Raw genomic sequence first — 20632 nt, forward strand, 5'->3', positions numbered from 1 at the left:
GTTACATGTAGGTACAATGAGTTAATGAAGTCACTAACCAAAAAGCATGAAGACCAGACCAGCACTAATCAGACTTAATATCACAGCACGTTCCTATGACAGTGTCAAGAGCTATACTTAAACACTTAAAAAAATGACTTTTAATGTGATCTCTGCGTGTGTATACCACCAAGCACTTTCAGTAAAGGTACTAAATCTAGTGCCAAATTTCTGAATATTTACTGCACTAAGTTAAGTTATTCACATTTGGTTCCATTAAAGTGCCTAGTCTGTGCTGTTGAACAATTTATATTATATTTAAGTCTGATATTGTTGTTCAATTGCCTAATGATTAAAACTTGTATTAGTTAAGTGTTTCCTCCCTTTTCCTGAGTAATCTAGGCAGTAGCTGATAAGCACTTACATGGCACCTTCCAGGTAAAGATCTCAAAGCCTCAAGATTCCCTCTGCAAGGTAGGCATTATACCCATTTTATATAGGTGGCTTGAGGGAAATAAGGTCTTTAAGTAACAAGGCCTTAACATAAGAAAATGCAGGAAGGTGGTGAATTGGGAATAAAACTTAAGTATTGACTCTTGCTCAGGTGCTCTGAATTGCTTTCTCTGCAGCATCCATGCAAAGAATGTAAGATATTTAATCTCCAACCATGGTTGAACATTCTTGCACTTTAAACTGTACAGCTTGGCACTACGCCGTCTCTTATCTTTGGGAGTAAGGAATAGAGTATAGTAAAAGGGACTTTTAAACACAAGATTTAGAATCACTAATGTTCAAGGTCTGATTACTTAGTCCTGCAACCCTCCTGCTAGAGGGGAAAATCAACTTGTTCTTCTGCACTGAAAAGTTTAAGATGGTAAAATTGCAGAAGAGAATGTACTCCTCCCCCAGAGATGCTCCAAGTTGTAAATGGGTGCAGAATTTGCTGACTGTCACTTCACTGTTAGCTGTTTAGCATATCTTATCTTCACTGTAATATGGCTGTCTAAAAGTTGTCAGGCAGCACTCAACCTGTCCTAAATCAGAAGAATTGGAGGGTTAGAAAGCTTGCACAAAAAGGGTATAAACAATACATACATTGTCCTCTTAATCGAGACAGTTTGTTAAATTCATTCTTTTTATTGTGTAAAATCAAGAGACCACAGTACAAATAGCAGTGTACCTTTCTACAGTAAACAAAAATAAGGCCTATCTGTAAAGCTATTAAGATATTTCCTAACACAGGATTTGTAATTTAAATGTCCAAAATTCCTTTTGGATTTTTTTGTATTACTGAATAAGATAAAAAACGGTATAAAAAGAGGCATCTACTGGTATGTAAAGATACGGAGTGGAACATTCTTTGAGATGCATTTATCAAGTTTATAAAATTCATTGACGTCAGAACCTAAATAGCACTGCAGTAATAAGTTAGTCTACAACCTCTTCAGTGTTCTATTTACAATTTTTTTTTTTAAACTAGTCTGAAGACAGTTGAAGTAAAGAGGTCATATACAGTGTCATTAAAACTAGTTCTGGAAGATGAAACAATTTTTTGGCTAATTGTAATTAAAGCTAGCCTGTATAATGCCTTAAAGTGTTAATGTGGTTCACTGAAGGGTATGAAACCCTTTAAGGATTTGTAGGAATTTTTTCTGCAAAAGCTCCTACAACTCCATAGTTTGGCCTTTGTGAAGGATTTCTGTAGTGTAAGTTTGCCTACCACAGGTGCAGGGATAGGAATTTTGGTACAATAGATGTTTGCAAGCTCATTTGCACATTTCTACTTAATACAAGATTTAAATAAGTCTCCCCTTACAAAACAGACCAGCTGCCCCTTCTATTTGAAGATTCTCTCTGCTAAATGTGGAGTGAGGAAGTGGAACTTTGTAACTGTCTCCTTTTTATGTTCAGCAATGACAAACGTTTCCATCTCTTTCCCACTTACAGTATTTTTTTTTTTTTTTAAAACAAGCCCTAGAGTTGCAATAGTTATAGCATGTTAAAGCTGGCCTTGTTCCCAAGTATTTTATGAAGCAATCATCACTTCATTTTGTATAGAAGTACTTTGCAACTGTAATGTCTTGGAATTTGTTACTAAATCCCACACAGCTTCCATTATAATCTGTTTATGCACTGACTGCTAGTTCAAACTTGTGTCCCTTTTATGATGAGCTGCTTGGTGAAGCAGACTAAAATCTTGCAGTGAACTATCCCTCAAGCACTGCAAAATAGTCTGCTTAATGTTTGCTAGCACATGATACTAAGTAGTGTAGATGTCATTACTCAGCATTGGACCTTCTACAAACTTTTACTTAAATGTGGCATCTTAAAAACCTGAGCCTGAACTAGCAAGGGATAATCTAACCCTTAACATTAGATTTTGAAAACTTAGAGTAAAAACACTACCTCCTCTCCCCACTGTTAATCATTCACTCCTTTCCAGAAGCCACTAACAGAGCTTTAAATGCTAAGCAATGGCGAACTCTTGCACTATAGGAGAATCATCTCCCACTAAGTTAATTGCATTTTTCCACAGTTTCTTCCCTAAGAAAAGTATTTTAGTGTTTTGCATCTTGTTCTTTATAGAACTGCTAACTTCTTCCTCTGTCACTGTTACAGCTTTGTGTACATAGTAGGGTAAGGTGCTGTTTTATGCAGCATATGCTACTGGAAGCCTTTCTGAAAGAGAAACTGGTGCTGAAGTATCTAGAATTTACTATTCTTGGTTTAGAGTAAAAATGGTGCATGTTTTACCTTATTGGGCAGCTCTAGTATTTGCTTCCTTAGAACAAGGGAGTGTCACTCTATAGATCCCTCCTTCTGTCCCCCTCCCCCAAGCCTATTGCATAATTAGGACATCATGGACTGCTGAACAGCCTTCTGCAGGGAGTGTCTGGTCACCAGGAGCCGTACCACTTCTTCATTCCTCTTTGTCAGTCTCTTCCTTGCTTGGTCATGAGTTACCATTGTCATGTCCCACCCATTCACCTACAACAGAAGTTTTATCAGGAAACAATATTATTGTCAATGGAGCTAGCCTGGGAAAGGTGACTAGCAAGCTGGGGCCTGTCTATCACACTGTCTTGGCACTACTGGGTTAAGTGAAGACAGGGTGAACTTTAAGATTCAAAAGTTTGTTTTGAGAAGTATCAGACAATTTAAGAGCTGCTAGTACAACAACCATACCTGCAGGAGTCCGGGTGCTGCCTGGAATGAGGAAGTGTATGAGAAGAGACTTAGCTTAGAGAAAGTTTGACCATGCACTGAAGGACATGAAAATGTGGAGAAGGCATATAGAGAAAATTGAGTGGAAGCACAGACTGTTCTGACAGACTTACTGAACAGCACCCACTATCTCAGGGACACTTCCGTTACCCAAGGAAAAAACTGTTCACATACATTTCTGCTGTGTCTCAGGTGAGTTCCCTCCTTGCAGAACTAAGGGAAGGTCTGGCGTGGGTTTCTCTTCTGCTCTTGCTGAAGCTGGTACACTTTAATTAAAGAACTACATAGTAAGTGGGCCATAGCTAGCATTAGGACTGCTATATAGCCCAGTGGTTTGAGTTCTCCCCCAGGCTGTAGGAGAGTTGGATTCAATTCCCCCTCTGCCTGCTCACTGGAGTATAGGCTATGCGGGGGGGGGGGGGGGGGGAAGCTGCCTTAGTCTTACCTCTTGGAGCTGTTCTACTTTACTTAAGTAGTGTTTAGACTGGGCCAGGCCAGGAGTTAGAATCACTCCCTAGTCCAGTGGTTGGATTCTGGTTCAAATCCTGGTTGTGCCTGTTAAAGAAAGGATTTGCAGGGGGATCCTTGGCCTTCCAGGGCACACCTCAGCAAGGAGGGAGCTCTCTGTTTGAATCCCCTGGCTTTCTTTGGAGGACTCTTCCCCTTTGAGAAGGGGAGGGTATTTGAACAGGGACATCCCTCCCCAAAGTTGCCAGGGAGGTAGAAGGCCCTAGTCCAAATCCATTCACAGAGCAAGGGATGTGGTCTGGGGTCTCTTGGCCCATGGGTGAATAACCTAGCAACTGGGGATGAAGGAGTGGTTTGAGTTTTATGCAGATCAATTTTAATTTAAAAATAGAACTTTAGGTGGCAAAGCTCCCCAGGCAGAGGCAAGACTTGAACCAGGGCACCTACCCTAACCCCCGCACCACAGAGGACTCTTTGCTAGTTTGTCTTGCTTTAGCCCAATTAATATTTGAAGTGGAATAGCTTCAAGAAAAAGGACTTAAGAGACTCCACATGAGGCTCATTCCTAGCTCAGGACTTGAGGCCTGGTCTCCACCAGCCCAGCATAGTACCTAACACTACACTACAGAGGGCTCCTTATAGCACATCTTTGTTTTGGCCTAATTAACATCAAATTAAAGTAGAACAGCTTCAAGAGGCCAAACAGAGCAACCCTCATAGCAAGATAGCTCATCTTTTAGGGCAGTTACTTGCATGGCAGGGAGATGGCTATTCAAATCCCCTCTCAGGAGACAAAGTGAGACTTGAACCAGACTCTTCCCACACCCTGGGTGAGTTTATACTCCAGTGGGTGGGTTAAGTGATTCTTATGGTCTCTGTGACCCAATTATCATTTAATTAAAAGTGGAAGAGCTTCACCAAGAGAAGATGAACTGATATCAGACTGTCCCTTAGTGCAGCAATTAGGGCTCTCACAGGGGAAGATAGCAGTTGCCTATTCAAATCCCTTCTCGTGAGGCACAAGGGGGAATTGACCCAGAGTCTACTATGTAACTACTGGAGGATAGCTAATGTAACACCAATTTTTAAAAAAGGCTCCAGAGGTGAGCCTGGCAAGCCTAACTTCAGTACTGGGCAAACTGGTTGAAACTATAATCAAACACAGAATTATCAGACACAGAGATGAACGTGATTTGGTGGGTCTGAGTCAACACAGCTTTTGTAGAGGGAAATCATGCCTCAATCTATAGGAATTCTTTGAGGGGGTCAACAAGCATGTGGACAAGAAGGATTCACTGGATATAGTGTACTTAGATTGTCACAAGATCCCTCACCAAAGGCTCTTAAGCAAAGTAAGTAGTCATTGGATAAGAGGGAAGGTCCTCTCATGGATTAGTATGTGGTTAAAAGACCAGAACCAAAGGGTTGGAATAAATGGTCAGTTTTCAGAATGGAGAGAGGTAAATAGTGGTGTCCCCCAGGGTCTGTACAGGGACTAGTCCTATTCAACATATTCATAAATGAGCTGGGAAAAGGGATAAACAGTGAGGTGGCAAAATTTGCAGATGATACAAAACTACACAAGATAGTTAAGTCCAAAGCAGTCTGCAAATAGACAAAGGGATCTCACAAAACTAGTGATTGGGCAACAAAATGGCAGATTAAATTCAATAGTGATAACTGCAAAGTAATGCTCATTGGAAAACCTAATTCCTACTATACATATAAAATGGGGTCTAAAGTAGCTGTTACCACTCAAGACAGATCTTGGGAGTCATGATGGATACTTCTCTGAAAATATCCGCTCCATGTGCAGCAGCAGTCAAAAAAAAGCTAACAATGTTGGGAATCATTAAGGGATAGATAAGACAGAAAATATCATATTGCCTTTATATAAATTCACAGTACACCCACATCTTGAATACTGTGTGCAGATGTGATCACCCCTTCTCAAAAAAAGATACTGGAATTGAGGGGGAAATAAGGGCAACAACAATTATTAGGTGTATGGAACATATGAGGAGAGATTAGTAAGACTGGGACTTTTCAGCTTGGAAAAGAGACAACTAAGGGCGGATATAATAAGTCTATAAAATCATGATTGGTGTGGAGAAAATAAATAAGGAAGTGTTATTTACTCCTTCACAAACACAAGAACTAGAGGTCACCAAATGGAATTAATAGGCAACAGGTTTAAAAACAAACAAAAGGAAGTATTTCTTCACGCAATGCACAGTTAACCTGTAGAACTCTTTGCCAGAGAATGTTGTGAAGGCCAAGACTAACAGGGTTCAAAAAAAGAACTAGATAAATGCAGAGTAGAGGTCCATCAATGGTTATTAGCCAGGATGGGCAGGGATAGTGTCCCTATCTTCATTTGCCAAAAGCTCCGCATGGGTGACAGGGGATGGATCACTTGATTATTACCTGTTCATTCCCTCTGGGGCACCTGGCATTGGCTACTGTCAGAAGACAGGATACTGGGCTAGATGGATCTTTGATCTGACCCATATGACCTTTCTTATGTAACCACTGGGTTAACAGTCATGAGGGAGAGCTACCTCGCCTCTGAGCACTCGAGCAATGGCAGCTCACTGTTCAAATCCCATCTCATCAGGAGGAAACTGACCCAGGCTTGCCCCTATCCCAGGTGAGTACCCTGCTCGTGAAGCTAAAGGGAGACCAGCTCCTCCCAGACTGCTGTGTGTGGCCTTAGGCAGTCCCTGAGCAGGCCTACCAGACTGAGTCCCACCAGGGAGACAGGCAAGGCATCTATAAACCTGCTCCAGTTACCTACAGCGTGAGCTGAACCACTGAGTCCTGGTCACCCATCAAAGATGATCTGATAGTCTAGGCCAGGAGCAGTCCATAGGCAGACTGCAGGCCAAATCCAGACCACCAGACACTTTTGAACAAACCCTAAATCTTTTTATTTACTTCATTATTTTCTCTGGAGTCTGGACCTTGACAAAAAATATTTCACTACCCTCTGGTCTAGGAAGTAGCTGTATCTCTGCCTGTTGATGGCTTTATAAATTAGGACCATTACTTTGAATTCACAGCATGGACAAACCTGACTTAACCAGAGAGGTAATGAAGAACCAAGCAGTAGCTGAAGCAATAGTCCTTGCTCAGTATCACTAGCAAGATTTGAAGGTAGGTAACTGCAATCCAAGGCAACTGCTGTTTTTTAGTCAACAGATCTCACTGGTGTCTTTATTTTATTGGGGTAAGAAGCAACCATCCCTGGATCATATGGCTGAGTTGTTTGCCAAGAACAAAACAAATGAGAAACTGCCAACCATGGCCTCTTCAGGCAGCACCTGAAACATGCCACTAATCAGTCAGACATACAAAATCATGCTACAGTTCAGTATCTTTGTGTGTCCCCTGTCAGCACCAGATGGGTGACAGGTAGCATGGGACATCTTGTTCCTAACACAATGGTCCAGCTGGCTGCTTCAGCAGCCACATCACCTTTGTGCAGTGTAGCTGTGCAACAAGGAGATGCAAATGCTGCAGGGAAGATTTGGTGCGCTTGATGCATGCGGCTGTGACAATGACAAGTGCAGCAACAGAGCACTGAACACGTCGGAGACAGGTTCTGATGGGGCAGTAGAAATGTTTCAACAGCCTGCAAATTTCTGAGACTATTTTGTCAGTTAATATAGCTCAAAGGGGCATTGCATTAGATATCGAGTAGCTCACAGTTGTATGTAGGAGTTACACTAGAGTACTAGTTTGTTATTCACACAAGACATTCTACAGCCCAGCTACTGAGCCCTTACTGTTACATAAATAGTATACATGTATTGTCATTGTATTCAGTGAGAGTAAGAAGATAGTTGTATCGTACGTGCTTGTTTAGCTTAATGTCTCCAGCTGAGCAGACTGGAAAAATATATGCTTTATTATTAAGGGGTAGAGGTCTTATCTACATAACTTCATAAACATAGCAGACAAAAACTCTTCTCAAATGAGTCCATTCTAAAAATATTATGAGGTATTACATGGTACAAACAAGCTCATACTGTTATGTGACTATAGACTTCTGTTTTAACTGAAGGGAAAAAAGTATGGGAAAATGCATAAACTATACACAGGGACTAAATATTTCCCCAAAAAATTTCCACACAGGACTATTTTGAGTACACACTTGCATCATCAATTGTATTTAGAAGCTTTCTGCCAATTTTGTTAAAAGTAGACTATGATTCTACAAGTAAAGGCCCTTTTTGTGATTTTTTTTTATCATTTTTTCAGATTGGATACTCCATAACATATAGACATAAGATACAAAACACCCTCACCATGAGGGTTGCATCTATATCCCCTCTGAGAATGACCACTGGGTATGTGCCTAACGTGGTAGCAATGACATTTTTCTTCCTGGTGGGTTACCCTTAGTACCCCAGATGGATCCAGGCTGGTACACTATTAAAAGACCAGCCCCACAAAGGCATGTTGGGGGAAAGAACGTGTGTCAGTCTGCTTCCTCATGATCTGCCTCAAGTTCTGGTATTGCAGAATGGTTGCCAGGCACTACTTTCAGAGCTTTGAGGTTCGCAAGAGTTCATGACCATTCAAGACCATGTGCTCAATTGTGACTTATCTGCACTGCTGTTCACCATGAATCAAAGTGACTCCACTCTCCTGCAGGGGGCATTCATGTTGGCAGTTACAGCCAGAAGCCTCTTATCTTGAGATATGGAAGCTTTTCCAGACAGATTCCCAAGACCATCCATATAGGAAGGCAGTGATCTTTTATAAGCTTCCCTTAGCACATACAGCAGTGGGACAACAAGCAGGTGAAACAGTCAAGAATAGAGCAAGTGGATGAGATTCACCATCACCCTCCCCCCTACCTCTGAAGTAGCCTGGAAAGCAGTGCTCCCTAGGGAGCTTCTGGGCTGGGATTGTCCTGTATTGGCTGCATCCAGGCATTCCAGTATGTTCCTCTTCCTATCTTTGAATTTACCTGCATTATCTTGTCTCCAACCTGCAGTCCGGCAACTTCTGCTGGGCCTCCTTCCGTCACCCTTGTTACATAGATACCCTGTAAGAGTCATGTTTTAGTTATTCCAGTTGGAACGGTTACAAATGCACACAAGGCAATAACCTTTATTTAACAGCATGTTAAAAATGGATTCCATTTAAAAACAAGTCTGATATTCAAAAACAGACAAGTTACACAAGAGCCCAAATGCAGCAGCAGTGTAAATTGGCGACATTGACTAAGTGGGAAGGGAGTATAACACGGACCAATGAGACTGAGGGAGGACCAAGCATAGACCTACAAAAAGTGGGTGCCACTCACTGAATTCAAGGTGAGTTGAGGGCACTCAGCCTCTTACGGGGGGGTCTTAAGAGAATCTGACCTTGTCAGTTTTATCTTCAGAGAAAGGATTCTGAGCAGGGTCCTGATCAATTCCACCTCCAATACTGAATCCAAGAATCAGATTTTCACCTTGCCGGAGTTTATGGATTTCAACTCTTTGCTGAAAGAGATGGGAGGAAACAAAGTGTAGGATTCACATTCCTTCCTCTACTCCAACCAGAGTAGATTAAGTTTAGCTTTATTACGTGTAACTATCTCTGAAGACAGGACAACAGATTTTGTTCGGTGAGCTACTGTATAACTTCCAGCCAAAGGGAGCACATAAGATAGTTTACAAATGAAGGCCATATCACAAGCATGTTTTTTATATTTAAACATGAGCAGGGATCTCTGGATCTAAAACCCATTGGTGGATGAGAGCATTTCCTGTCTATCCCAAAGAGACAAGCAAACTTAACAGCAGTAACTGAGGAGCATTTTTTGTCCTTGCTAGCAAGCCACAACAGAAATACGCGTCCCCAAACATATCCCTAAAGGACTTGCCACTTAAGCATCTAAAGAAGTTTAACCTCTATCTCTACTACCACAATTGAAATGGAGGGAGGGACGACACCACTAGCAGTAAAATTATACTAGAGTTCAGTTTCCTTCAAGCCAAGTGTCAATAACTAGCAGCCTCTCTAACCCACACATAAATAATAAAATGTAAGTGTCAATAACTAGCCGCCTCTCTAACCCACACATCTTATTTTGTTTTGTCCATGGAAAAACTACAAGTTCCTCCTTAGTGCTCTGCCAATGGGAGTATGTATCCTACTATTGTCACTCATAGAATCATAGAATATCAGGGTTGGAAGGGACCTCAGGAGGTCATCTAGTCCAACCCCCTGCTCAAAACAGGACCAATCCCCAACTAAGCAAGACCACTCCTCAATAGATAATGGGGCAGAGACTTCTGTTATCTGCAACAAGTTCAGAAACTTAAGACACTCTGAGTGTAGGTCACTAACTCAGCTGAAGAGAGTCCAACTACCAAAGGGTTCACAAGACCAGCTGTAAAGTCACCCCTGGCATCAAGAGTACTAAAAAAGTCTTGATGAAAAGGTTCAGACAGCAAGAGATTTTAAAACTTTGTATGAGGAGCTCTTAGTGACAGAGATATGAAGGGGAGTCATGATCTCACCCAGAACCCTGTCTAGCAGGGGCCTCTTTGCAAAAGAAGAAGTTTAGTCTTTCCTCTTGAATTAGGCCCAGATCCCCTCAGGCTACAAACTGCTCTGCCAAACAAATGATTTGTGCAGCCTTTGCTGCATGACCTACTGTCAAGGTTCCTTCCCCACTCTGAACTTTAGGGTACAGATGTGGGGACCTGCATGAAAACCTCTAAGCTTAACTACCAGCTTACATCTGCTTTTGCTGCCACCGCCCAAATAGTTTGAGTCATTTGGGAAACTGTGTCTTCCCCCCAAAAACCTTTCCCTCCCTGGGTAGCCTTGAGAGACTCCTCCACCAATTCCCTGGTGAACACCGATCCAAACCCCTTGGAACTTAAAACAAGGAGGAACTAATCATTTCCCCCTCCCCCTTTCCCCCCACCACTTCCTGGTGAGTCCAGATCCAATCCCCTTGGATCTTAAAACAAGGAAAAATCAGGTTCTTAAAAAGAAGGTTTTTAATTAAAGAAAGGTAAAAATCATCTCTGTAAAATCAGGATGGAAAATAACTTTACAGGGTAATCAGATTCAAAGAGCCCAGAGGACCCCCCTCTAGCCTTAGCCTCAACATTACAGCAAACAGAGGTAATCCCCCTAGCAAAAGGAACTTTCACAAGTTGAGAAAACAAAGATAAACCTAACACGCCTTGCCTGGCTGTTACTTACAAGTTTGAAATATGAGAGACTTGTTCAGAAAGATTTGGAGAGCATGGATTGATGTCTGGTCCCTCTTAGTCCCAAGAGTGAACAACCCCCAAAACAAAGAGCACAAACAAAAGCCTTCCCCCCACCAAGATTTGAAAGTATCTTGTCCCCTTATTGGTCCTTTGGGTCAGGTGTCAGCCAGGTTACCTGAGCTTCTTAACCCTTTACAGGTAAAAGGATTTTCGTGTCTCTGGCCAGGAGGGATTATAGTATGGTACACAGGAGGGCTGCTACCCTTCCCTTTATAGTTATGACACCTACTTTCACCAAAATTATGAGATTTATCATACACATCACCAGGAAGCCTGGTTTGAGTGGGATTGGTAATTCAAAGTGAGTTGCTTTGCAATCTTCTTTCATCAAGGAAAGTAGTTCACATTACTATTTTAGAACATCTTAATTTAATGGACTCAAATGTGACCAACTATCGTTACTATGTTTTTACTGCCTCTATAGTAACAGAACTCTTAACTATAGCATTGCAAACCCACAGATTACAGATAAAACCAAAAACAAGGATTTAATTCTCAAAAGCTTGCTTAGCATCTCATTTTCACAAGGGATATAGTTTAAGTACAAAATTAATTTTTTTTTAATCTACTTCACAAGACTAGAATAGCTAAAGCAGATGCCACTCCAACCTTTTAAAGAGCACCAAGCAGCACTGTCTAGTGGAGGATACAGAACAGTCAGTAAGTCTTGTCATGCTACCAGAGTGACACTTTGTCCTGAGAGATTAGGAACTGTTTTTCCCTGCTCAGGGGAAGGTTCTTCCCCTTGAGATACCCAAAATGGAAACAGCCTCTCTCCTCTAGGTACAGATTGGGTATGGTAACTAGCTTTCCCTTCTGACAGTGACTCCTGGAAAGAAAGCATGGTAGAGGGCAAAATTACAGGCTACATGTAAGATTTTTGAAGGAAGTTTTTCTTCCCTCAAGTTTGCATGGCTGTCTTTTTCCATTCATCAGAATGCTTCCCTGGGTCCAGTGAGCCCATTTGGAACACAAGAGGGAGGTGTTTGTAACTTAGCCAAGTAAAGAAATAGTCATATTTTAATTGAAGAGTGAGACTCCAGATGAGCTCATTGGAAATACTGACAACTTCCACAGACAAACTAAAAATTGCACATAGCATAATAAGAGACAGACAAGGAACAGACTCCAGGCTGGCAGCCAAACAAGTGGATGGCAGCAGATTTGATATCTTTTTATGTTGTCTTCGACACTAGAATTGGCTCGGAGGCAGGTTTTTGAGAACAAGGCTAACAGCAACAGTGTGCAGTCACATAGCATTTTTATCAAGTGTGGGGGGGTTTTAAGGCACCACAACTTTAGCTGAACAAGGACATTCTTGGTTTTGTTTTGTTAACTGGTGATACTGAGATTCCAATTGAAGAAAACCTACGCTCCTTGAGCAGCATGGTATGCAGGGTTTTTACCCATGGGAAAAGGGGCCCATTGTGATTTGTGCACCATCATCTTCTATCCCAGGAGGCACCTTAACAGAAGACAACATCTGCCAAGCTAAACAGTGAGCACTTTCCATCAAGATCACAATGGTTTAAAAAAAAAAAAATACTGTTAGAGAGGTCTGACATCTGAGGTGAAGTCCTCTGATAAGTGGCAAGTTGACTATGCTAGGTCTCTTAAATCACAGTACAACACATACCATGATCCCAATTTGTGCTCAGTTAGGCTGCCTGGCATAGCAGGGAGATGTCAGAAATTTGACTTGTTTTGACAGTCACTTGGTTGGACAGAGAGTGTGTGCCACACAGATATGTGGCAAATTTTCACCTCTACACTTGTATGGTAAATTTTGCTGGTTTATTTTCTACTGAGAAGGGTTGATTCTGGAGTCAAATCAGCCCCCATCCAACCTGGCTTGCGTTAGCAGCAGAAATCACACCAGCTCACCAGATACAGCCTCTAGTTCTTTGTTCTTATCTGACTGTCAGAGACTGTGCAAAAAAGGTTATTTTTTCCATCCCCTCCACTGTGGCTACTGAAAAGTGACATGCATGCCTGCAGTCCTGTGCTCATCAGAAACATAACCATAAGCAACTAGCGGAGACAGCATAATCCAGTGGACCTGGGAGACAGGACAACTAGCTTTTGTTCCCTGCTCTACCACTGACTCACTATATGATCTTGGGCAAGTCAGATCACATCTGTACTTCAGTTTTCCTAGGTGTACAGAGGGGAGAATGATACTGAGCTGTCTGCAATCTTTGGATGAAAGTGGTAAGAAAAATGGTATAACCTAGAGTATATTTGTATTAAAATCTTAATTAAAAAACACACAATAAGGGGAGCTGTCACCCAATCCTTTCACACCCCCAAAATGAATTAGTTTGACCTTGCCATTCCCCCTACCAGCCTCTTTTTAGAGATGGGGAAACAGAGGCACGGAGCGGTGAAGTGACTTGCCCCATGTCACCCAGCAGGCAAGTGGCAGAGTCCGAATGGAACTCAGCTCTCCTAAGGCCCAGGCCGAGTGCTCGGACCCTTGCACCACTCCAGGAATCGGTTTAACAATCCAAACCCCTGCATGGACACTTACTTCAGCTCAGCTCAAACCTGTTCGAACGCGGTTTAAGCGAAACAAGGCCAGCGGGAGGAGAAAGTGGGTCCGCCCCGGCTTCTGCACCGGTTTAACCCAGAACTTGTTCCCACACAAGTGGTGCTGCTTTCAAACACCCCCACCCCGTTGGGGGTGTTCCTGGGAGCAGAGCCCGCCTAGGGAGACAACTTCCCCCCTTCTAGAGGGGGCAGGAATCAGCCCTGACACGATCACCCCGCACGGACATCGCCACACGGGAGCGACCCTGCGGGCGGGCGGGGCCGCCCCAGCCCTAGCCAGGCCCGGGAGCCGGGCAGGCCCCCGCTCCCCGAGCACGCCCAGCCCGGCCGGCTGTGTGCACAGGGCGGGGCGGGCAGCGCGGCCCCGGGGCGTTTCCTGCGCTCCGCACGGACCGGCGAGAAGCGCAGCCCGGGAGGAGGGGGGACGTCCCGAGCGCTGGGCGGGCCCCCGCCCGCAGCCCCCCGCCGGGGGCCGGACCGGAGCCGCGCCCCGCTGCCGGAGCTGAGGGGGCTGCTCCGGGGGGGGGGGCGCGGCGGGGACCCCCCTCGCTATCATCCCCCCCCAGCCCGGGGGCTGGTCCAGACTCCGCCCCCCCCAGCCCGCACCCCACTCACCACCACGGCGGTGACCGGCTGCCCCGGGATGTACGACATGGCCCCGCCCGGCAGCTCGCGCCCGACTCGCCGGCGCTCCCGCCGCCTCGCCAACAAAAGGTCCCGCCGGCCCCGCCCCTCGCTCCGCAGCCCAGGAGCCAATCGGGCGCCGCCTCAGGCCGAGGGAGCGCCGGCGCATGCGCATTGAGAGCTGGGCGGAGGGGGCGATGTTTCCCGGCAGCCTTTATTCCAAGATGGCGGGCTCCCGCCTGCGGTAGGGGCGGGTAAGTCGTTGCTCTTACCTCGGCGGGGCCGGGCAGCCGCTGGGGGTTCGTAGAGACGTCGTGCCGGGCCTCGCCCTCGGGTCAAACCGAGCCCGGCGGCGCTGCCTCAGGCATGTCCTTTGGGCGGCCCCCGTCCAGGCCTGGGCCTCCGGCGCCCCCCCGGGCGGGAGCAGGGTGAGGGCGGGGGCTGGGCTCCGGCGCCCCCCCCCGGGCGGGGGCCGGGGGAGGGTGGGGGCGGGGGTTGGGTACGGGTAGGGGCGGGGTGAGGGCACCCCGGGGGGCTCGCCCCTCCCCTCCCCCCGTGCCCAGGAGGGCGCTGGTCTTGCGCTCGGGACCCGCTGTTTCTTGTGTAGCCGCCAGGCTGCAGGAGGGGCGGAGAGTAGTTTCGAGGCCGATATTCTGCCCCATAAAGGTGCAGGAGCGAGCTGGGGCCAGCCTGGTTCTGCGGCCTAGGGCAGTGTCCCCTCTGGCCCGGCCATGGCACTGAGACTCCGTCCCCCAGGCTGATCCTGTATCCCAGCCATGCTCAGGGCTAAGTGGCAGCTGCACTCGGTGTCTTGGCTGGGGGGAAAAGCAGCGCTTTCTTTTCGTCCCTCCTGGCGTCGGTGACCCCAGAGAACACTAAACCAGTGTTCCAAATTCCTCCTCTGTGCTTCACTCAGCGTGGGGGAAATGGAGCTAGCTTGGGGCTGGGTGGTTTTGCTTTAACCAGGGAAAGGAGGAGACATATCGATTTAAATCTGCTTTTACTGCTATTTTGTATAATGTGTCTATGAATATTAAGGTTTGTGAAATCTTTTTTTACAGAAAACTACAGTTGGGGTCCAAACGGCTTGCCAAACCCTTAGTCTTCTGTGTTCTGGTTGCATTCTACCTCAGGTAATTACATTATGAGGCCCTCCAAATTGTCCAGAAGCTTCAATTAAGCACAACACCCTTTGCTTTCAGTCCTGAACTTTTATGTAGGGTTGCTACTGAACAACTATCATGTTCCACCCTAGTGATCACTGCATTACACTGCTGAGTAGAGTGATCCCTGTATCTAGTTATTTTGGGTCTAAGCCCAGTGGAGGAGGGGTTCTTTAATATTAGTAAAGCACAGTGAAATCATTGGATGAAAAGTGCTATAGAAATGCCAAGTAGTGGCTTTAATGCAGTGTGCAGCTACGTGAGGCTAATTGGGTCCTGTAGTGTCTCGATACTTCTTCCTTGGATTTAATTACAACCTCTGAATTTAGGTAGTTAGCTAAAGAAGTGGCATTGTTGAACAGACCAAAATGATAGAAATTTAAGTGTAAATAGGAAATCTTACCCAAACTCTCTTTGTGCTACAAAAAGGGTGTGAATTTAAAATGTGGGTTACTGTTACAACTACATGTATGTACACTACAATATATTGAAGGAGAAGGCCATAGAGATGAGTAACCTCATTATAAATTGGGCTTGCAAGTCTTATACTGGAAGCTGTGCGCTTGGGGCAAGTGGCTGCCCAGGAGAGATTCAAATGCTGCCCAGGTGATTAGCAGAGCATGCACACCCATCCTGCTTGCTGGGGAGGAGGGGAGAGAGAGAAGGGTGCTGATGTCAGGATGTCCCCCTCTCCCCCGCACCCCATCTCGCCAGAGCAGGGCAGAGGGGACACAGCCTGGCTCAGGAAGCACTAGGGTGAATGGTGAATGCCTTTCTTAAAGAGACAGTGCACTGTTTCTGAGATTTCCCCAGAAGCCAGCTCTCTGTCTCTCACATACACACTCTCCCTGCCCCTGTACCCCATCTCTGCAGAGGAGGGGAGAGGAGACAACAGGGCTTAGAACAGCAGGAGAGCTTTCAGTGTCTTAAAGAGACAGCACATGGCAAAGTGGGGAGGGAGAGCTCAGTGGTTTGAGCATTGGCCTGCTAAATCCAGGGTTGTGAGTTCAATCCTTGAGGGGGCTGTTTAAAGAACTGGGGTAAAAATCTGTCTGGGGTTTGGCCCTGCTTTGAGCAGGGGGTTGGACTAGATGACCTCCTGAGGTCCCCTCCAACCCTGATATTCTATGATCTCAGAAATATCACCAGCACACACCCTATCTCTGTGTGTCTCTCACACTCTCTCTCTCACACTCACCTCCCAGCACATACTTGTATTAATGTTGTTACTACTTGGTACTTCCTGCAGTGCACATATATTCTCTGTAATTTCAAAGTGTATTATTTTTAATGTTTTGACTGGTGTATGCATGTCATAATTTTTATTTCTCTTACACTTAAATTTAATTCTTTGAGTAGTGAGTTCTAAAATGCCTAACCTGTCCTGACTTGGAAGGATAAATTCATTTTTTTTTAGACTCTTACTAAAGCTGGCCTAAATTTTTCTTACTGTAACAAGTACATTTGTGTGCTGTAGACATACAGTAGTGAGATTGGTTCAGTTTTGTTTATATGTGTGGTGTTGACTGTAAAGGGCTCCGAGGTTGAGATGTAAACTTACCTGATTAACGCAAGTTAATTTTATATTTACATAAAATCCAAGTGTAGACTACCTGATTTGCTTGAACGTTTTAGCAGCTCTTTGAATACCATCAGTTATAACAGCTAGTAGACACGTGAATGGCTCCTTGATTTCTTGTAGTTATTCAAAGACCACCACTTATTTCTAGTACAGATAACTGGGAATACAGTTTGTCCAAGACACTACTCATCAATTTACTGATGGTGATTTGTGCTAAAGAGGTCAATTTCCAAGTAGCTGTGCATTTTTTCACTTTCAGTTCCTGCTGTTAGTTATGGACAGGAGGGAAAAGAATTGTTCCATCCCATCTTCCCAAATAAAATGAAATTGACTTAATACAATAGTTTGTTCTCTCCTTTGACCTAGTCTCGTTGGGAGAAAGACTTGACTCTAAACCAGAGCAATGGCTACAATGGTGGCTAAGCGAGAAGGGCCTCAGTTCATCAGCGAAGGAGCAGTCCGAGGGAATGCAGCCATTCTGGATTATTGCAGGACATCCGTTTCTGCCTTGTCAGGAGCAACAGCAGGAATTCTTGGCCTGACTGGTTTACATGGCTTCATCTTCTACTTCTTGGCCTCTGTCCTTCTCTCAGTGCTTTTGGTATTAAAAGCTGGACGGCGGTGGAATAAGTACTTTAAATCCCGAAGGCCACTTTTCACTGGGGGGCTTATCGGAGGCCTCTTCACGTATGTCCTCTTCTGGACTTTCCTCTATGGCATGGTGCATGTCTACTAAAAGAGTAATAACCACTTTAGCTGCAATGGGTTTTAATGAAATAGGAGGACTGTTGCCAAAAACTCATCTAAACAACTATGCCAGCTTTTTAAATTGTTGTTCACTGCTTGTATTGTTAAGGCGGTCAGTAACTTATGTCTGAGTACAAAACTCTGTAGTATTTGTCTAATTAAATTGAATGTAAAATGTCTTATAGAAAAGTCACTTAAATTGCTTCCCACACATTTATAAGTATCCCCTGAATCGCTAAAAATCACCATTTATCCACCATTCTTGGCTGACTTTATTCCTTTTACATTTTGCCTCTGTAAGATCAGCAATAGCAGCTCTATTTTATGTTGTGTTCCCACTGTCACCGTTTGCACCAGCATCCAAGCATTGGTAAAAACAGTATCTTTAGCCATAAGCTTAATGCAATGAAATCTGAAAGGAAACACTGACACAAAGTTAGTTTCATGGTAATATGTAATTAAATGTACATGAAAGTGGACAGAAGTATCTTATTTGTCTGGATCCTTAGTGTAAGTGCTGTGATCCTGGGTATAGTCACTTTACAACTAGGAAATTAAAGTTACTAAAACATTTCAATCTCTTCCATGCATTGCTTTTGCAGAGCATACTTTTTGTAATGGCAGATATAAAAGGCAATAAGTAGTACAGTCATGAGTCACTGTTTGGGGTTTTTAGTGGTATTTGCACAATGCTTTCCACTGACATAATACTACATTATGCCAAAGGAAACCACAGTGTCCTATGAATCAGTATCCGTTATAGCTAAAATGAACAAACCCACAGCTAGAGATCTGGAATAGACTCACTTAGTATTTCCCCAAACTTACAATGCATTATTGTGGTAATATTTCATTTTCTGCAAGAAAATCAAGGACAGACTGAGCTGTAAACTGCAGCTTTCAGCTATAGGACAGGCCCTACAATCCCTCATCAGTTTTCTTAGTGAGCGGGTATATAGTCTCTGCACTTGTATGGTGACAGGGTTCTAAAGCACACTTAGCAGTATTTCCATACAAGGAGAAAATTGAATCAGCAGTAGCATTTTTGCAATTCACCCTATTCTGAAGCATAAATTACTAACCAGTGACACAGAACATTCAGTGTAAAACATTTTCCCACTTATACTTTGAAATGCTTTTTTTTAAATAGTCCGCCCTCTATTTTAAACTTTACTTCATATTGAAACAAAGTAGTTATATATGAAAGAGGGAAATTGACAATGATACTATAAATACTGTCTGCCATACTATATATTTACAGTCAATATACCTTTGGTCTCCTGCAAAATAACATGGTCTAGTTACTGAATTCTGTCAAAGCTATTTTTCTATATTGAGTCATGCATCTTTTAAACATGGGCATTTTAGTTAACTTAGATGGGCAGCTTTATTAATATACTTGTACTGTTCAAATGTTATGTATGCAATTCAAAACAAAATGGGGAAACCAGCGTGTATATGGTTAATCATCATTATCTAAAATAATACAACATACAGAAAAGACACAACATTGCCCTACAATAGACAAATTCCATTGCTATATATTAACTCCAAGGAAAAATATCAAATTTTGTAAAAAGAAAAACTCCTGAGAATCCGATAGTTACTGTTTATGACTAATCTCTGCACTGATTTACCTTAAAAAAAATATATATATAGGATGGGGATTGAGTTTTGTGATGAGGGACCTAAAGCCTTCAACTCAGGAAGTGGGTTAGGTCCTTTCTAACAAGGTAACATTATTTTGGCAAGTTAAAGTATTAGACTACAGAACAGGCCTAGCCTTGTTTTTGTGATAAGCTGTTTGAGTGAATCATACCGTAGTCTGAGGTGATATAGCATTGTATTATATTTGTTTCAGCTTCAAAAACTACTTAAGTATAGATGGTTAAGATCGAGTTATGTTGGCTTAGTTAAGTTTACACAGTCCTGTTTGCATCAAGCCAATGCTGTCAGGTTTCACCTTAAAGTCATTCACCAGTTGTTGTTTTTGAATTGAGTTAAAAGCCTGACCTGGGGCTATTAATGTCGTATTTCAAAGCAAGGCAGTTTAATCTTCACCATCTACCATTTTCATCCAAGGCTAGTGAGTCAAATTCATCCTAAGGAAGCACAGAGCCAAGAAGAATTGACTTTTGTGGTTTTGCTTCCTAGTATTTTTTCCTACCACTTTTGGGAAGTTATATCACCATCTGAATTTAGGTCATAGAGTTTTGTGAGTCAGAAACAAAGGCTCATTGTCCTTTCAAAAGCCCGTGTAACCAAAAAAAAGTTAAGTATTAGATTTCTAACTTTTAAATAAATCCTGTAACTTGTAGTAGGCTGGGAGATACAGAATGACGTGGGAAACAAATTGGTGCTATTCCTCTCCACACACCCACATTTCAAACTGTGGATAACAAAACAGACAGAGTAGCTGTCCCTGACTAGAGCTGCCTGATCCAGTAACCGTGACTATCCATTCCTACTGGCAGAAGCATCAAGTTCCTCTTTTGTCAGGAATCAGTAAGTAAGGTAGAGAGGATAATCATCCCTGAACCAAACAAAAAGCACAGTGACAATAAAAAGGAGTTGCTGAGAAAAGCATGAAACCAACTGGTGAACGAAGGGAGGCTTGGTCATTGAATGTGCTGTCATTGACAGATGCCTTGATGCACACTGTTAACACACTGAATATTTGATACTTTCTTTCCATATTCAGCTTCCAATGGCTGTTTGTCCAAAAGAAAATTCAGACAAAAGTGTTAACATCAGGCCAGTAATAAAAGCATATGTCAAGTTCCTTAGAAGCATCACCCAACTTGTTTCAAAATATTCCCCTGATCAGCTACCTGCTGTGCCACACTATGTTTTCTTGTACCCCAAAATGTCAAGTTACCTGGACCAATTACTAGAGGACAAACCTCATCCCTTTACTGTAGGTTATTCTGGCATTTTTAAACACTAGATTTAACAAAAGTTCTGTATTAATTTGCTCATGAGAGCTTTGCCAGGCCAACTGCAAA

At 43.5% G+C, this 20632-nt stretch overlaps 2 protein-coding genes across 4 annotated transcripts; one reads left to right on the forward strand and one right to left on the reverse strand.

Annotated features, from left to right (window-relative positions):
* Nucleotides 1-1940: 1940 nt before the first annotated feature.
* On the reverse strand, nt 1941-14252 carry TAX1BP3 (Tax1 binding protein 3). The gene is made up of 4 exons (XM_024211212.2): nt 14127-14252; nt 9051-9170; nt 8651-8728; nt 1941-2967 (listed from the first exon to the last, which is right to left on the reverse strand). The coding sequence occupies exons 1-4, from the start codon at nt 14163-14165 to the stop codon at nt 2830-2832; spliced, it is 375 nt and encodes a 124-aa protein (XP_024066980.1). The 5' UTR covers nt 14166-14252; the 3' UTR covers nt 1941-2829.
* A 57-nt stretch (nt 14253-14309) lies between these two features.
* Nucleotides 14310-20360, forward strand: EMC6 (ER membrane protein complex subunit 6). Of its 3 annotated transcripts, none has more exons than XM_024211214.2 (3): nt 14310-14389; nt 15197-15268; nt 17247-20360. In XM_024211214.2, the coding sequence occupies exon 3, from the start codon at nt 17284-17286 to the stop codon at nt 17614-17616; it is 333 nt and encodes a 110-aa protein (XP_024066982.1). In that variant the 5' UTR covers nt 14310-14389; nt 15197-15268; nt 17247-17283; the 3' UTR covers nt 17617-20360. The 3 variants fall into 3 exon arrangements, with proteins under 3 accessions (XP_024066982.1, XP_024066984.1, XP_024066983.1); XM_024211216.2 differs by having other exon boundaries at nt 14358-14379; XM_024211215.2 differs by lacking the exon at nt 14310-14389 and adding an exon at nt 14705-14801.
* The last annotated feature ends 272 nt before the right edge of the window (nt 20361-20632 follow it).

This window comes from Terrapene carolina, unplaced genomic scaffold, assembly GCF_002925995.2.
Source record: "Terrapene carolina triunguis isolate 2854851 unplaced genomic scaffold, T_m_triunguis-2.0 Scaffold231, whole genome shotgun sequence".
Classification (NCBI taxonomy): Eukaryota; Metazoa; Chordata; order Testudines; family Emydidae; genus Terrapene; species Terrapene triunguis.

Excerpts from the sequence above, each read along its gene's own strand:
- TAX1BP3 (XM_024211212.2), bottom strand. The coding sequence starts at position 14,165 with ATGTCGTACATCCCGGGGCAGCCGGTCACCGCCGTGGTG. Across the intron at positions 8,729-9,050 it reads CTGAAGATAAAACTGACAAG|GGTATCTATGTAACAAGGGT; the intron begins GTCAGATTCTCT and ends TGACTCTTACAG. Across the intron at positions 2,968-8,650 it reads TTGGAGACAAGATAATGCAG|GTGAATGGGTGGGACATGAC; the intron begins GTAAATTCAAAG and ends CTTCTGTTGTAG.
- EMC6 (XM_024211214.2), top strand. The coding sequence starts at position 17,284 with ATGGCTACAATGGTGGCTAAGCGAGAAGGGCCTCAGTTCATCAGCGAA.